At 48.9% G+C, this 18,926-nt stretch overlaps 1 protein-coding gene across 7 annotated transcripts in view; it reads left to right on the top strand.

Moving 5' to 3' along the window:
- SZT2 (SZT2 subunit of KICSTOR complex) overlaps positions 1–18,926 on the top strand; it is a 1,033,029-nt gene that overhangs the window by 527,633 nt on the left and 486,470 nt on the right. For all 7 annotated transcript variants that reach the window (XM_086953216.1, XM_086953214.1, XM_086953218.1 and 4 more), the window contains one exon: positions 10,627–11,097. In XM_086953216.1, coding sequence (XP_086809342.1) covers positions 10,627–11,097 — 471 coding nt within the window. The remainder of the gene's footprint in view (positions 1–10,626; positions 11,098–18,926) is intronic.

Here is an 18,926-nt window from a genome sequence, read left to right as displayed (position 1 = left end):
TGGGCCGAGGGGCCATTACAGGGGCTAAATCATTCAGCCTCTCTGCCAGCCACACCTGCATGGCCTCTGTGTCCAACTCCAGGTCACCCGAAAGGGGGCACGGATGGTCAGCAAACGCCTGAGCTAACCGATGCAGCGCAGCACCTGATCAGCACCGCAAGCGGGGCGCCGCAAGTCGAGGGCGTCCTCCAGCGCCGCCGGGGCTCGAAGCGTAGGCTGCAGCCTCGGCCTCATGCAGCGCCCAGCCCCGAGGCCTGCACCTTCGCCCCTCCGCCTCCGGGGGCAGTCGATTTGGACCACCGGGATCTCCCGCAGGGTCGGGCAGAAGTACCCGGCACCGGAGGGTAGGATCCGTAGCCTCGAAGCACCCACTGGGTTGAATGGCCGCCGCGAGGCGAGTTCTGGCTCCACCTCCGGCCCGCGTCCAGGGCCTCCCCTGCTCCCGACAATGGCTCCGACTCCGGGAACGTTCGGTCGCAGCTACAGGCGCCTGTGTCCCCTTGGCAGTAACACTGGGGTTCTTCTCCTTTGCGCTGTTGATTGCAGCAACTTGGGGGGGAGATCAGCGCAGTTTCAGTGGTTTAAGGGCCCAGGCCGGAGGAGCTCACGACGAGCGCGTCTACTCACTCCGCCATCTTGGCCACGCCCCCCGGAAGATCTTTTTTGACCAAATCCTATCGATCCAAAACAAAAAACACTCCACATAAACCCTAAAACAGGACATTTGTCTACTGTTCCACACAACATAAGGAAACTAGACACCCCAGGCATTCCTGCAGTGCCTGTAAAGAAGGACTGTGCTACTTTTATCTTTACAACCCGCTTCTCTTGTTCTTCCTACTAAGCCAGTCTCTCCTCCACACACTCCTATACTTCCACCAAACTCACCACTACCACTGGGTGATGATGATTTAGGGGATGGGGACACAACACTGACCCTTTTAATGACCCTGATAACGATTCAGACGTACCACAGGACAATTGGGACTATTATTATGACCCAGTAGATCCTCCAGACCTCCCTAATCCTCATGCATGTCCAACAAAGCTATCTCCCCCAGATGACACTATTGTTTTAATCAGCTTGTAAATAGGGCGGCTCAGTTCCATGGTGTCCCAATGCATTCGGACCCTGCAGAGGAGTACTTTCTACTAAACACCTTTTTACAGTCACTAAGGACTGTACAAACCCTGTTAAAAGGTGTCATTAAACATTCCCCCGACATATTCAAGAACCCTGTTTGGACTAGATTTTTAAAACCAAGAATTGACAAAAAATATAAATCCGCTCCCAGTGATCCTGCCTACATCAAAGGTCAACTCCCTTTAGATTCCCCAGTGGTAACTAACGCTAGAAAACGTGACAACTCTCAAACCTCCGGTGATGTGCCACCTCCGGACAAGGAGTCTAAATTAGTAGATGCTTCTGGCAAACGAGTTGCTGCCCAAGCAACTAATAACTGGCGGATAGCCAACACACAAGCATTACTTGCTAGATATGATAGGATCACTATGACCAACTAGAAACCCTATTGAAACATTTACCTAATCAATATAAGACCAAGGCCCATGATTTAATTAATAACTAATGCATCAATTAAATGTGCCCTTGATGCAGCAGACACCGCCTCTAGGGCCATTAACACTAGCGTGTTACTCAGACGACATGCCTGGTTGCGCATCTCTGGCTTCAAACCGGAGGTACGAACAACTATCCTCAATCAGCCGTTCAATCAGCAACAACTTTTTGGATCGGCTGTAGACACAGCTCTGGAAAAAATGAAAAAGGATACAGAGACTGCTAAATCCATGGGACCATTGCAGTCTCCATCCCCATGTGGTTCCTTTCGACGCTCCTTCTATAGGGGAGCATCCAAAAACATCAATGCAGACATTGATTCATACAAATACACAACACAAACATCCCCCAACAGGGGATATTTTAGAGATGGGTACAGGGGAAATAACAACAAAGCGAGAGGCCGAGGTAACAACAACACTCGCACTTCCCCCATTAATAAACAGTGACTTTACTCTACTTCATCCAAGCCATTCCACTCCGGTCGGCGGAAGACAATCATAGTTCCTACCTGTCTGGAATTCCATCACTATAGACAAGTGGGTAAGACAAATTATCCAGTATGGTTACTGCCTGGAACTTACTGCTACTCCACCCTACATATCAAACAAACAGCGCTGAATGTCTGGGGAACATCTAACACTCCTCAAACAAGAGTTTCTTTACCTGCTTCAAAAACATACAATAGAACCAGTTCCCATACAACATCAGGGAACTCCCTCTATTTCCGAATCCCCCAAAAAGACGGGACCCTAAGGCCAAGAATGGACGTCAGACCTCTCAATTTGTACATACAATCAGATAATTTTCATATGATCACTCTGCACTGCACTTCAGCAGGTTCTTTCACTGCTTCAACAAGGTGACGTCCTTGCCACAGTAGATCTCAAGGACGCCTACTTCCACATTCCCATACACCCTGCTCACAGAAAATACCTGAGGTTCACAGTAGATGGCCAGCTCTATCAGTTCAAGGTTCTTCCATTTGGGGTGACCACAGCACCCAGGGTGTTAACAAAGTGCCTTGCAGTAGTAGCAGCACACTAAAGAAGACAGCAAATTTGCGTATTTCCATACCTGGACGACTGGCTGATAAAAGCCAACTCATACTATCAGTGTGTTCACCACACTTATCAAGCAATTCAACTTGGGGTTCACACTGAACTACACCAAGTTACACCTTCAACTCTACTACATACATCAGTATTTAGGAGCCACAATAGATACCTGCAAATCTCTAGCATACCCCAATCCAGCCAGGATAGCCGGCATGCAAACTCTCATCAACAGGTTTCAACCCCAACACTATCTCCCAGCACGAGTGTTCATGCAGCTCATAGGAACGATGGCCTCTTGAATTTTCATCGTACCTCACGCAAGACTTCAGATGTGCCCTTTACTAGAATGTTTAGCACATCAGTGGAACCAGGCTCAAGGACAACTTACAGATCTGGTGTTGGTGGACAGCCGCACACATCGCTCTCTGCAGTGGTGGAACACACAAAACCTTTCCAAAGGGCGGCTGTTCCTAGAGCCGGTTCCACAGATAGTGCTAACAGACGCATCACTCACTGGCTGGGGAGCCCATCTCCTGACCTAAACCATACAATTCAGTGCAGGTGGCCCACTCAACAAAGTGTTTCACATCAGTCATCTAGAACTACTAGCAATACTACTAGCAATTGCATTCATTGTCTTGCGCAATTGATGCAATTGCGCAAGACAAACGTGCACTCTGCGAGGCTCTCAGAACTGCCCTGCCTCCATGTTGCACTACACACCAGGATTTCCGAACCGATATGTATACCGATGATTATTTGAGATTCCTGTACTACAACTGCTGTAAAGCGCTCCAATACCCTCTGGCCTGGCTACCGCTATATAAAACTCCTAAAATATATATTTTTTTAAAACAGATGCATACTAGTAAGTAGCATTTTCCTTTAGAAAGGTGGCATTTTTCTGCCCCTTCTATTTGGTGCCTGCAGCCTGTTTTGGGTCACATGACTGTGTATTTGCCAGTTGGTCTTTCTATGTTGCTCCCAGACAATGAGGCAAAAAGAGCATAGGATGGGCCATCTCTGACTTGATGAGCGGGAGAAGCTTTCACCTACCACACTTGCACATCACAAAGGCTCTGCCTGAGCACACTCAAAAAGGTTTTGACAGTAGTCTACAATGATCCCAGACAATCTGGGGCCAGGGCAGGGGGGTAGGAAATTCTAAGCACCTCTAGAGGTGGAAACCTCCAGACCCTTCTTCTACTTAAAAAAAGGCCCCGCAGACCCATCTGTCCAGTACCCGTCTTGACCTGTGGATACTACAGAAGAAGGACTGTTGTGCTGCTTTGCTGCCGGAAGGACTGTCACTCTGCTGCTCTGCTCCCTACTTGCTGAGAAGGAAGACTCTACCTGCACCCTTCATCCCAGGCTGAAGTGACTGCAAGGATCAGCTGACTGAAGACCTATACTCATCTACAGGGAAATAACAAGCTGCAGAGGCTCCCTGCAGCTCAACTGACTTACTGCCTGGACCTGCCTGAGCACTGATGGCCTCTACTTGAGTGAGTTCCTGGTCCCCCAAGAGGTGCCCTTCAGGTCCTGGACCCTTGCTGTGGCATACGTTGAGCTCTCTCCTCAAGAAAAGGAGAAATCCTAAAGTTTTGAGCTCTTCATGAACAAGAGTTAAGAAAAAAGGGGTGACCCTGTGTCCCTCAGTACCTGGGCAAGTAATGGTTAAGCAAGAGTGGTTCTGTCGGGTAGAACAAAAGTGAGTTGGGGGATGCTATTAATGCAATCAACAAAGAAAGCTCTCTAACACACAAAGAACAAAGTCTTAGCAATTAATGAATAAGACATGAGATCAAAGATTGGATGATGTTATTTATATTAGAATTACTTCATTCAATGATATATACATTACATATGTAGACTGTGAAAACCAATAATAAACATAAATGTTAAGTGCGAATGGGTGACAAATGTACATGGTGCATAAGTGGTGAACATTATATACAGTGAAAGCATTTTCATATATACAGGTGTTGGTATAGGCCAGATGCTGAATTCAATCCAGAGATTCCTGTCTTTCTTAGTATAGAATCCTGGCGGTACTGGACCTAGAAAAAGCGTTGACGTTTTAACCCTATGGTGCCCCAATCGGTGGTTACGGCGGGTCTTCCTCAGAACAGATGTTAGGGGGCGGGGGGTGGGCGAGCTAATTTAGAGACAGTCCTTTTCGAAGGCCAGAGCTCTCAGCCTAGGACAGATACGCGCAATGGCCAATTATCTATAAACTGGATCAGTCAGGGAGAGATCAAAGTACGAGACGATGGTCCGCAGTTCCATCCGTCTGTTGCAAGCAGATATTTTCAGAGTAGCCATTTATTCTTTTTTAAATGCAAAAATGCAATGACCAATTCACAAGTTGCAGCTGTCCCAAAATTCTCTGCTCTCCAAATATATTACCTGGTGTGTTTTCTTCGACTAGTGCAACACACAAAGAGGACCCAGCTGTACAAAGGTCCCTAAATATAGTTAGCTGGTGAAACAGCTGAAAGAATAACATTATTATATAAGTTTTAGGGGTACATTTAGTTTGAATGGTTGCAGTGCAGAATATGAAACTTAATATCCATCATGATTATACCCCCACACAATCAGAATTGCTTTTCAAAAAAGCTTTTTTTTAATTGTCCAAAAATAGTTATTTTAGTTCATATACGTTATACGAATATTCATTGTATTCAAGTCTGCCTCAGCCAACACATTTCCTTCCTGGGTCTTCTTGAGGGTAAGAAATGATAGGGTGTAGAGATTATTGATGTAGAAGTAATAAAACAGCCCTATGGTCACGTTTTCAGCTTTGTATATCACAGTGCTTGCAGCCTGTACAATCTAGTTTTTGGTGGCACTTTTTGGAAATGTTGAACTTGTCATGTTAAGATGCCTGGAAGCAATGAATAAAGTGACCAGCCATGCTAAGCTTTTACTTTGTAAGGATGTGTAGGAAGGTGGCTACCTGACTATGGTTACCCCAGATTTTTTGCCTTGTGTTTAGCTGGTTTTCGACTTAGTTGGCCTGGCCCCCTGCTAATCAGGGCCCCAGGCTATCTTCTCTCTCTGTAAAATGGATTCCATGTACCCTAGGTGCATAACTAAATTGGCTTGGGTCACCTTATCAGCCCCTGTACAGTGCACTATAAATGCCCAGGGCATTGGTGCATCCAAGGCCTACCAGGGGCTGCAGCATATCTTTTGCCACCCCTGGCTGGCTATCTAAAATTGGCACAACTGGCTGATCACTCAGCTGGGGCAAGGTGGTATAAACACCCCTTGCTTAGATATAGTATGCCTATATCTAAACCTAACTGGACACATATATACCTATCAGTCACTCCTATGGCAGGCCTTGACAATCCTGGAGGCAGAGTGCTTGGTTTTATGTGAGATGGTGCTCTAGCATGAGCTGAGCCTGTCTGCAGCTGTCGGGACCAATTCCCTTAGCTGTTCCGGGATATTGCCATACCATATACTATTAAGTGCATTATAATCCTCGCGGTTATATGTTAACTTTGGTTTGGCTTTATCAAAACATGTCGTGTAAGGTGTCATACGATTTGGAATACTATCCCCTCGACAGTCCTGTCGACGGGGATAGCATTCCACCCCTCTAGAGGGAGACGACATGTTACTTTGCTAAAACGCGGTTGGTTTTAAAAGGAGCCTCAGCACCACAAAATGGATGCTTCTGCCACAGACACGGGTCTGACCTCCTGCTGCTGACCGAAACTCAGCCAAGGAGGCCTGGACAAAGGGTTTCCTGTCACAGGGAGGCGTCACACCACCCCAGACAGGAGATAGTGGATTGTAGCAGGGAGGTTTGAAAGAAACCAGACAGTGCCTGGGGAGCACAAGGCTTTCCCTTGCATAATCCGGTCAAACCGGTTCTGGGGCTCGCCTGCCCCAGTCCCAGTGCGACTCTGGACAAAGGGAAAGGGGTGTAACCACCTCCTTCCTGGGTCCCACCCATAGGAGGGACCTAGCAGGTAATCCAGCCCACCAGATTGGTATAAGAGTGGGAGCAATGCCCAAGCATTCAGATTATCCTGATGAAACATAAGAAACGAAACTCTGGACCCTTCGACATCCTACTCGACGTAGAAGACTGAAGAATCTCCCTTGTGGCCAAGGAGTGACCACCCTGTGCTTACAGGCACCATCCAGCACCTCGACGTTTGCTTTGTTGCAGTTCCCGCCGGAACTCGAGCGACAGAGTCCGACAAGACCAAGCGAGCCTGCCTTCTAACAGCCCGATCCACAGTCCCTGCAGAGCTGAGACCCGTGGAGGCGACCGGAAGCGTGGGGCCCGCCATCTTGAAAAGACCACAAGACGCTGACCGTGCAGCCCACGAGTGACCCTCGAAGCTGTACATCGGGGTTTGAGAAGCCCCAGCCCTGAGCCACTTTTGCACCGAAGCTCACCCCGCTACACTCACCGAGTGCTGCGTGGGGCCCTTCTGCTTCTTTTGGCTCAACGCGTTGGCCCGGTCACTTGCCCGCTGGCTTGTGGCCCCTGTGCCGACGAACTACGAAATCTAACTTGTGATTCTAGTTGCTCCAAACTTGCACCCGCTCCTCTGAAAAGGAGCCCCCGCTCTGACCCTCCTGGTCCGAGTGAGAAGCAATCTTCCAGTCCTGCGTGGATTGCTCTTGCCAAGTGCTGTTTGCTCCAATCCTGAAGCCGACGGCGAGAGCCTTCGTGAGACAGCTCGTGATCTACTCCTGGACGTCGCAGATGCCCTAGAGCCCACGTGGCAGCGGAGAGAAGCTCCTCGACAACCACCTGATTGCGCCCGACATTGCCTGGTTCCGTCCTGGTTCCACCCTGGTCACTGCTGAGTGACCCAGACTCTGTCCCCTCTGCTTTCAGGTACTCTACAACTCTGATCCACCCTTGGATCACACCGGACACTTCTCCTTCACATCGCCTGCAGCATCTTCAGCTTCAAGCACCAACAACCTGCATGACGAAACCCGACACAACTTCGACCCTATGCACCCGCTTCCTGTGGGTGAGGTAACTCAACAACGCCGGTGTTCCCACACTGGTACACACCTCTAGTGTATGTGTCTTACATTTCGTCCTTCTAGGTTAAGCGGAAGTCTCCTTAAACAGTAACTTTATAACTTTTACGCACCATTGACTTTGCATTGGTGCATGCGTGTGCTTTAAGCGCTGCACCCGAATCCCGCGGGCTTTTCCCGACTTCAGCATTGCTAGTCCCGACTGCTCCCAGCGATTCCCTAGGCCCTAGGCCTAACCACTGTTCGATTGGTATCTCTTATACCACTTTCTTAAAATATGGTTTGAGTGGCCTCATCCATAATTGTGCAACTTTCATATGTTATACTGTGCTTTTGTTTAAACGCTTGTGCCCCTTTGCTCATAAAGAGTACTGGGGATTATTCTAGTAATAAATACATATATTTTTATAATATATACTTGTGTGGTGTCCTTTCCTTTTTATATTACAGGATTGTGATTGGTAAAACAGCTTGCTTAACACGACCTCTTGAGTTTAGCCTTTAAGGCTGCTTAGTCCATGCTACCACTAGGATAGCTTGTCTATAAGGTTGACTTACAACCAGACACCATAAGGGATTGTTTGGACTGATACAAGGTGGTTCCAGAATTGGAAACATCATATATCAGGCCAACTTCTCACAGGATGGTATGTTCTTAGTGTTCTTTTTGCAAAATGCTATTGTCTTACATGATAAATCAGAGACACTTTGTTTAGAAATGTGTTTGTTTTTATTCAAGTGGTTTTCCTCCTACATGTGTTAGGTAGGTCTGATTATTTCTGAAATAAAGAAAATACAGATGTGATGTTATCCATTAGGAGAGTGATTTGATATTCTCAGTTCTGTCGCTGTGTATTGCCTGCCCTCCTCCTCTCCTCTCCTTAATTACTCTGCCTCCGGAAATAAATGGGGCCTGTTGCGACTGGAGTGTTTCCTGCATGGTAATTGTGCATGGACCCCTGCCGTGAGCAGTGTCTAGTAGTAGAGCGTAGAGACGTAGGCCTGTCCCTGTCAACACAAGTTCCAGGACCTGTCCTATCACTGCTTTGCCCTAGCTTTAGAACGTAAGGAGATGGTGGAAGCACACTATATTTTGTGAATCCTGGGAGTGACCAGACCTTTTTATCTGTGGCTTTTTGACTCCCTCTTGTGTAAAGTTATGCTGTTATGTGAAGCCCAGAACTTGCTCTAGCATCCTGTGTGCATGTTGAGTGCATACATTGTATGCGTTTAGTAGATTGGCAGTTGTGGGACTGTGTGTGTTATGAGTCGGAGTACTGAAGCCAGTGGGATCCATTTTGAATGCCCCTGTTTTAACACAGCACAATATGCAGAATGAGAACAGCTTCCCCAGACAGCTGAAGTGCATCGCCTGCATTCCTCTGGCGGCATGGCGAAGATCCAGGCACTGAAGGGAAGAGATAGGACAGAAATTGTTTAAAGACTTTATTAGCAAGGGGCTGCTTAATAGTTCTTCCTGAGCGCTGCCATTGGGTTGGGTTGCAAGTTTCTGTTGGGCAATGTGAGGATGTTTCTAGGACCGGCCTACCTTGCTGTTTGGCTGGTGCAGAAACCTCACACTCAATTCTGTCCATGCTTTGGATGCTCCAACTTGGTGACAGCCCCCGTGCTCCCTCCGGTGAGAAGCATCACTTTACACACAGGATAGGATGTGTTTGGAGAGAAGCCTGAAAAGAACACATGGAGAACCACCCCAAACCAGTTCTGAAGTTGGAGACACTAGATCCATGTCCCCTGTATAGAAGAAAATGTGTATAAAAGTGGGATCTAAACCACCACACTTTTAGTTTTCACGTTCTTCATAAACAAAGAAGGAAGTACTTGAAAGACTGCTGGTCAACCAGAATGATTGTCTGCCTGACAACCATTCGCACAGAGGTGAGGGAATAGCACTTTTCAGCTGGAAGAGATGTGGGCTGCCTAGATGCCTGCCTGCTGAGATAGGCATGGAGTCTGCCTGGCTCAGCAGGATTTGAGAAGCCCATCATGTTCTTGGGCACAGAATGTGGAATACCTGAGAGAGCAGATAGAGCTGAGCGGCATATGTGTGTTCCTTAGAGATGCCCGAACGTTGAAGACATGGGCTGTGCCCATCCTTCCCTGCAACTGCTACAGGAACAGCATGTGAGAACCAAGGGCTTCCACCAGTGGTCCGGCCCAAGCCACTGTAAAGCATTGAAGAGAAAGCAAGGACTTGAGCCTATTGCTATCCACTGAAACAACAGGGCTAAGTACAAAGTGAACTGATGGTGCATATGTAAATGTACAGGAATTTATATAGCGCAAATCACCGAGCGGTTTCTAAGCGCTTGCTTAGGGAACCCGTCCTGGTATTCCCCTGTGAGATAACCCCGGCAGGGTATCCGCAAGGTGAAAGCCAGGCATCCCGCCGCGAGGGGCCGTTGTGGAGATTAAGCAAGCTATTGCCCAGAGTCGCAGAGTGTGAACCTGTGAATCGAGTAGGCACCGGAGCGAGAATTGTCGAGTCCATGGACATTTTTAGGACTCAAGACCCCGCCAAGCCGGGAATTGAACCCTGGTCCCGGGCTGACCTCTGCTTCCATGTCTGCCTCCTCTAACCAGTAAGCCACACTTCTCCATATGGATTTCTAGGGAATGTAATCTCTGCAAAGAGCCCTTTGGGGGTTGCCACGCTTTATGCATTCTACTTAATAAACATAGCACATGAGCGTGTTCTATGATCCTGCCCAAATTTACTGTAGAACTATAAGAACCAGGGTTGGAGAGAGTACGGAAAGAAGAGGGTGGTGGAGCCTAACACGGATTAGGGATATAACCTTGTATTCACAAATTGTACTGTGTAATATATATATAGTGGAATCTATAATACAAAGTTTCCTTTTTGTAGTTGTACAGATGATGCAACTAGTATGCTACGTTGACATTAATGCTCTGTGGTATATTTGCTTTATGTCGCAGGAGTTTCGAAGGGTGAACCTCCCAGGGTATATGCTCAACGAAGAAGACTATGATTATCACTATGTATCAGTCAGCCGTCTGCGTTCCCATAGGCTGGAGGCAGCTCATTCACCAGCATCCACCTTGGTTCTCAGCCATGATCAGCCGGCAGAGGAGTTTGCAACAGATGTGTTTCACTTGCCAGAGGTTGAAAGGAAGCCAGAGGTTGAAAGGAAGCCAGGTATAGTGAGTCCTGTGGGTGGAGAAAAGCCTAGAGATGGTCTGTCACATGATCGAGACAAATCTCTGAAACTGGCACCTGCGAACGAGGCATTGCCCTTAGTTTCCCAAATGGAGAATGGCAATGTATCAGTAAGCATGAATATACTGAAGGACATAAGGGAGGTGCAAGTGCAAGAAAGAACACCTTTGAGTCAGAGCCTTGAAGTGGCTCCTGCGTCTATTGCTGGGGAGATTCCACGTGAGGAGGAGGTAAGATATAACCTTAACTGTACTATTGTTATCCAAGACTCATTGTTTATGGGAAAAGTATGAAGCCCATATATATATATATATTTCAATTGTACTTCTTGATACAGTGGCACATTTAATGTTTGCTGTAGATTAACTGCCAATTAGGGTTTGGTTAACTCTTTCTGTTGCATTCAATTAACATTTCTGCACCATTGGATCATTCGTAGTCAAATGCTTTCAAAATTTCCCATGTCTCCAGGCTGGGACTCCTTGCATCAAGCCATTTCATAGATGATTTACTTTAGTAGTTTATTGTCCTGGCTCTGGCTAGGGTCATTCTGCTTTCAGCTGATTGTGAATGGGCTTTAAGCCCTGCTTGCCAGGAACAATCCGAGTCTTTGACTGACTATCAAGAGTGGAAGACAACAGTAGAGCTCATCTCATTTTACTGTGCTGTACCAAAGGAAACTTTTATTATTTGGCTGCAAAAATTTTGTTTTTCTTTTTTTAATCTGATAGACCTGAGTTGTATCTCACCTGTACCTCTTTGAAGGTTACTTTGGAATACAGTTGAAATATCCAGCAAATAACACTTCAAGTGCATTAGAACTTGCAACAACACCAATGTCTGTGCATTGATTGGACCCAGACAATGTAGAGTGGAACAGACATATTTTACCAGAAGAACCAATAGTAATTATCTTCACAGGAACCATAAGATACACCCTCACTTTTATCTGACTTGGTCCACGTCCTCAAATCTGGAACCTCTGCCAACAAAAAGTAGAGCCCCCTTAGGTGGGATGATTCTTGAAAAGGATGTAAACTATGAAAAAGTCAACTCTGGCCATGTCTTAACTAGTAAGATGGCCCTCCAAGGATCTGACTGCATGGGTTTCTGCTCCTCTGCTGTGGCATCTTCATTCAATGCTAATGCTTTGGATTTTAGGCCACATCTGCTCTCTCATGCCGGAGACTGACTTACTTCACAATCTGCCTCTTATCGACCTCAAGCCTTCCTTCAACCAAACAGACACAGCTGACCATCCTGTTTGCAAACACCACCCAACCACACCCACAGTGCTTACCATTGTGTTGAAATTAAGAATTCTGTTGCTGACAATCAGCCTCTGGGTGGAGCCAAGCACAAGTTTCTCAAGTTAGCTGCCATAGCTCAAGCCATCCACTCATCAATGAGAACATTTGTAGCACCGTTATGTGCTCTCGCAAGACTCCTCTCTTTTGGAATTAGGTGTTCGAGGCATGTGTGCTGTAGATACACATGCTTTGCATACTCCTGTCATCTAGTGTTGGGTCCGGATGTTTGCAAGTTGTTTTTCTTCGAAGAAGTCTTTCCTAGTCACAAGGTAAGGTGACTCCTCCTTTCGGTGATAGTGCGCATGGTCACAAACTCCATTGTTAGATTGTTTTTTTCCTACGTCGGTTCAGACGTTTATTACTGTTCTCCTGTTCGAAACCGTTCTTCGGGTTCCCCTCGACGCGCAATCTTCTACCCTCGAAGTTATTGATCGGAAAGAGACCATTAGTTATAGATTCCTTACCTTAGAATTACCCCCTAGCTTCAGACTGGATCTGGAGAAATTTTCTCTGGCGGTGCCCATGTGCGTCAGTAGGTGGTGTCGGTCGACTCCGCATCCGTGGTCACCGGGATGATATTGCGATGTCTACTTAGACGCCACCCATTTGCACTGTGCACTGACGTCAGTACTTTCTTTTTCTGCCCCAGGCCCCAAATCCGGAAAGAGAGCGCCCTCCTAGTCACTTTCTGACTAGCTTTTTTTCTCGAGTTTTGTCAACTTCTTTTTTGAGTCTATCGACTCCTGGTGTAAGAGGGATGTCCCATCGCCAGACTTGGTTTAAACCGTGCGAGGCATGTAACTGCCTGATGTCAGTTACAGACCCCCAACTCATGTACCTTTAGTGCCGGGAGCGCGATCATGACCTGGAGTCGTGCTCCAACTGCCGGGCCATGAATCTGAATGAAGTCTTTGCGGCAGCGGAGCTCTTGGAGGTATGGCAGTCGGCTCCACGTCGCTCGAGGCCCCGGTCGAGAGGAAGGTTTCGGGACCAGTCGCGGAGCCACCATCACCATTCGCCATCCAAGTATTCAAGATCCTCGGGTAAGTCGAAGCACAAGAAGACGGCAAAGAAGCAGCGTCGCGCATTCAGCTTCTCCCCGTTGGTCAGCTGACATGACACAGGACCTGGAGCGTCTTCGCTCTCCAGCCCCGTCTTTGCTATCCCCGTGCCAGAGCGTCCTTGGCTGGGGGCTCTGGGCTTTCGATGCCGGCGGCTCATGCACCAGCGGGTCAAGGCCTGGATCCGGATCGACGCCAGTCGACTTCACAGTACCTTCCCTGGTATCCATTCCGGTGAAGACTTCCCCAGCGCGGGTCGTGCCCCCAACCGGTGCTGACCCCAGCCTCACCCCCGACTTGGGCGCGGCGCAGGACCAACGTCTCTCTACGTTGGTAACGGTGCTAAAAGGTACGTTTGTGCCAGAAGGTACATTAGTGCCAGAAAGTACATCTGTGCCTCTGTTCATTCCTGGTGTTCCTTTCAGGGCTGAATGGCAACCAGAGGAGGTGAGGAGGACAGCCAGGGTTCTGTGGACCCTGTGGCTGACCAACTTGAAGAGCCGCCTGGCGAGAGGACCTGGATGACACCAGTGGTTTTAATACCTCCCCAGACGTTGGCATGCCCCCCATTACCGTGGCTATGGAGGAGGGAGCCTCATACGCAGTGGTGTTGCGTAGGGCAGCTGCTGCCTTGGGCCTAGAGTTTCCTACGGTGACAGTCAGGACTAACCTGACAGAGGTGCTTCAACTGGCAGCAGCCTCTTCGGAGCCCCTCCTGCCTTTCAATGAAGCCCTCACCGAAGTCCTCCTGGGTACTTGGTCCATGCCCTGCACAGGGGCTCCTGTGGACAGGATGGTTGCCCAACGCCACCGCTTGGCCCCGGGCAACCCACTTTTCCTCACCCAACCCCGAGAGCTTGGTGGTCCAAGCCTCGTCCTCTAAGGGTGCATTCCCTACTGCTCCCCCAGATAGGGAATCCAAGAAGCTGGACCATCTTGGGAAGAAAAGGTTTTCCTCCGCTAGCTAAACGCTGGGGTTGGAGAATACTGCATGCCTCTTGGGCCATTATACCCATACGGTGTGGAATACGGCTGCACAAGTGCTGCCACAGTGCCCAGAGGAGGCTCGGCCGTTCTCACCCGCGCAGTGGCAGAGGATCGAGGCGCAGCCAAATTCACCATCACATGTGGGCTAGATACCGCGGACTCACTGGGCAGAACCGTTTCCACGTTAGTAGCCTTCAGGCGCTACGCCTGGTTGAGGACGTCTGGTTTTTCAGGGGGATGTCCATTCCACATTACTGGACATGCCCTTTGATGGCCGTTGCCTTTGTGGTGACAAGGCAGACTCGGCGCTCTAGCGCTTCAAGGACTCTAGGGCTACGGCCAGATCCTTGGGCCTTGCAGCGACCTTTCGCCCCACGCAGTCTGGTTTTTGTGGCTTACAGAAGCGGTGCCCCACCACGTTCGACCCAGTCTAGGCACCGGTTCACTCAAGCTGTCCAGCCTGTGCTTAGCCGCAGATGTAGGACCCAGCGTCGTGGGTCTGGGGACTTGCGGGCCGGCCTGTCAACCCATAATCCTCTTGCTGCAGCCTCCAAACCTTCTTAGTCCGACCTTTCAGGGCTACCAGAGGCCAGTGGGCGGTAGGATTCGCCATCACCTCTCCTCACTGGCACAACATTACGTCAGACAGGTGGGTTTTGCAGATAGTCCTTCCTTCTGCCAAAGGAAGAGTAGTGCAGGTGTTCACAAACAACACCTCCGCCATGTGGTACTGCAACAAACAGGGCAGGTGGGGTCGTTGCCCTATGTCAAGAAGCTCTACGCCTTTGAACATGGCTGGAACATCAGGGTATATCCCTGGTGGTTCAACACCTGGCAGCTTCTCTGAACACCATTGCGGACGAGCTCAGCCGTCGGTACATGATGGATCACAAATGGCATCTTCACTTGGAGGTGGAGCAAGGTCTCTTTCTGCAGTGGGGAGAACCTTGGTTAGATGTGTTCGCCACCGAAGAGTACACGCAATGTTCGTGGGAATTTCCAAGGCGGCACTCGCTGGGCAACACTTTTCGTTGCGATTTAAATTGCGGTCTCCTGTATGTTTTTACGCCTGTACCATTCTGCCCAGAGTGCTGAAGAAGATCAAGCATGACCGGGCCCAAGTCATTCTTGTGGCTCCGGACTGGGCATGAAGAGTCTGGTACCCCGAGCTCTTGAGCATGGCCATCCATCCTCCGATCAGACTGCTGCTTCAGGAGGATATTCTGTCACAGCAGCAGGAGACGGTCCTCCACTTGAACCTGTCCAGGCTCTACCTCCTTGAGTGGAGATTGAGCGGTGACAGATGACCGCTTTCGACCTTCCTCCCGAAGTCTGTAAAGTCATCTTGGCAGCCAGGCGTCCTTCCACTAATACGGTATACGCCTGTATATGGAACACATTTGTGGCATGGTGCACAGCAAAGGCTGTGGATCCCCTTTCTGCCCCTCTTTCGGAGGTACTCCTATTTATTCGGTCTTTGGCCCAGCAGGGCTCTGTTTTGGGCACTCTCAAAGGGTAATTTTTGGCCATATCTGCCTTTCTTCGCCTTCCTGATCAGCCTTCTCTTTTCAAGTCCCCTATTGTAAATATATTTCTAAAGGGCATTACTCATCTCTTTCCTCCTTCTCCTTTCGTAATGCCCCATGGGACTTGAATCTTGTCCTTACTTACTTTGTGTGCTCCCTTCGAGCCACTACATAATTGTCCTCTCTGGCTTTTTACCTTGAAGACTTACTTCCTGCTCACCACCACCTCTGTTTGCAGGGTGAGTGAGCTTCAGGCTCTATCCTCAAATCCTCCTTTTCTTGCAGTCCATCCGGACAAAGTGGTACTTTGCAATAGGCCCTCTTTTCTGCCCAAAGTGGCAACCTCTTTCCACATAGGTCAGACCATCGCTTTGCCCACCTTCTTCCCGCCTCTGCACCCTTCCAAAGAGGAGGAGAGTCTCCACTGTCTGGACCCAAAACATGTGCTGTCCTTCTACCTTGACTGCGCTAAAGATTTCCAAGTGGACGATCAACTCTTCGTTGGTTATGTGGGCGCCAAGAAAGGTCGGGCGTACAAAAACGCACCATCTTAGTTGTCCTATGCATTAAAATCTGCTATTCATTGGCGAAAAAGCAACCTCCGGTGGGACTGCGCGCCCACTCTACCAGGGCGATGGCAGCCTCTCCTGCCTTGGGACGTGGAGCTCCGCTCATTGACATCTGCCAGGCAGCCATGTGGACATCTTTACACACTTTCCCCAAACATTATTGCCTGGATAGCCGAGACCAGAGAGACCTTTTTTTTGTCCGTTCTGTTCTCCAGGACTTTCTGGTGTGAACTTAGTTGGCAGACCCACCTCCGGGGTTGGCATTGCTGGGGTATCTATACTAAGGTAAGGAATCTATAACTAATGGTCTCTTTCAGATGAACAAGGTACTTGCCTTCGGCAGCGATGTGTCTGTAAGAGACATATATTAGTTATAGATTCCTTATTGCCCCACCCATCCTCCCCGTTCTGTGAACTGACTTCTAGAGATAGGTACTCCCTTCTGGGGCCCTAGTTATGTGCACCAGTGGTCATTGTCTTGCATGGCTCTGCATTTCTGGTGTGGAAAGTCGTGTTAGAACAGACGTCCGGGTGCAGGGGCGGAGTAGAAGTAGACATCGCAATGTCATCCTAGTGCCCATGACGCTGACAGGGGTACTGCTAGAGAAAAATTCTCCGGATTCAGTTTGACGCCTGGGGGTAATTCTAAGGTAAGGAATCTTTAACTAATATATGTCTCTTACAGATATATCGTTACAAAAGGTAAGTAACTTGTTCTTTCGTACACATGTTCCACTTTTCCACGTATAGTTTTGGTCAACGGAATCTACTTTTCGATGAGAAAGCTTCACGGACTGCCTTCGGGCCTAACCGCGTCAGGTCAGCACTCCGTTGATGGAACGAATTCTATCCTCAGTGCCATGCAAAGTATACGTGCACTGTTTCACATTGGGTGTTTTACCTGTGCTTGTCTCCGGAGCACAAGGAAGAAAACTGCGACACTTGCAGATTGTTTTGATCAAAGAAACCTCTTCGAGATCGTTGAGCTCGCCGTCGAGAGAAACAGCGTCAAAGCATCGAAGTCATGCCGGACATCTTCGGTGAACATTCCGGTCAAGAAGACATTGAGGCATCAGCGGCAGAGGAGGAAGAAGCCTTTCCGTGCAGGACTCGGAGCTCGAGATAGACCTCGATGCCGAAGTACTGCCTCAGGGACTAGGTGACGTGAGTACCGAAGGCCCCTTGCTTCTACAAACCACTCACAAAAATCACAAGGCTTCGGCACCACTTCTGCCTTCTGGCCACGGTTGTCACCGAGACGATGTTTCAGACGCCCTGCCTCCAGGCCCGGCACGGAAACATCCATTCAAGCCTTCCGGCTCGGACCGAGTCGACAAAAGTCCTCATCGGAACCGAAGCCCTCCCGATTCCAAACACAAATACGCCTCAGAGCTGAAATCCTCCATGCCGAAAGCCAAGCATCCTTCTGAGCCGAAATCTTCTGCACCGAAAGGCCATCCCACGCCGGCACCAAAAACGTCTGCGCTGAAACAGAAAGATGTCCCTTTGGATCTGAATTTAGACACTGTCTCACCGAAAACGTATCCCAAGCAAAAGAGACTATATATTAACCCAGAGACTGGATCTATTAATACTAAGCTGCCTCAGAAACCAGCTTTCTGATGAGGATACTCCTTACAAGATCCCTTTAGAAAGGAAATCTGTTGCTACCAGTCCTTTTAATCTACCTTCATCATCCGCTCCACCACCTTCTTCTCCGCCTGCAAATCACACCTCCGGATTCTCCAGAATCTCACCGTAATGCTAATGATGGGGGACTTGTCATTAGATCCATGGACAGATTATACAATTGATCCCCAACAGATAATCATTCAGACCTTTCAGTTCGCGCTGCTCTATTGTGGTGAATACTCATGGAAATTTGTTGAGGGGGGGACAATCTTTGAAAACCTTTTAAACTTTTAAAATTGCACCCACGAGTCTTTGTACTGAGCACTTATTTTCCTCTATACCTGCCCTTCGGCTCACACGCTGTTTGTTCGCGTGGCGGCCACCATTGGAGAATTCTTGCTGTAACCGTCGCTGATTGGCTGATTGCGAGCCAATCAGCGCACAGCCCCGGCGGAGCTCGTTGTCTCCCGAGGCCTGAAAAGTGCGCCTTGTCAGTTCGTGCTGCTCTATTGTGGTGAATACTCATGGGAATTTGTTGGGGGGACAATCTTTGAAAACCTTTTAAAATTGCACCCACGATTCTTTGTACTGCACACTTACTTTCCTATATACCTGCCCCTCGGCTCACACGCTGTTTGTTCGCGTGGCGGCCACCATTGGAGAATTCTTGCTGTAACCTTAGCTGATTGGCTGATTGCGAGCCAATTCGAACACAGCCCCGGCGGAGCTCGTTGTCTCCCGAGGCCTGAAATGTGCACCAGCTCCAGGACGCGCGGCGGGCGCACCGCCGGCGCGCCGAAGTCGCGCCAAAGGCAAGCCCGTCTGCGCCCGTCCGCGCCTGGACCGGGCACAGGGCCAGAAACCCCGGTCCTACTCCTTCAAATGCTAACTCTGCAAATAACCAAGTAGAAGTAGAGACCCAAGCCGCGCACATTTCCTATAACAGCCATCATCCATTACTCAGGTACAACTCT

Source organism: Lissotriton vulgaris, chromosome 1_2 (genome assembly GCF_964263255.1).
Source record: "Lissotriton vulgaris chromosome 1_2, aLisVul1.2, whole genome shotgun sequence".
NCBI lineage: Eukaryota > Metazoa > Chordata > Amphibia > Caudata > Salamandridae > Lissotriton > Lissotriton vulgaris.
The sequence above is the reverse complement of the archived record's forward strand: the minus strand, read 5'-3'. Positions and strand labels throughout refer to the sequence as shown.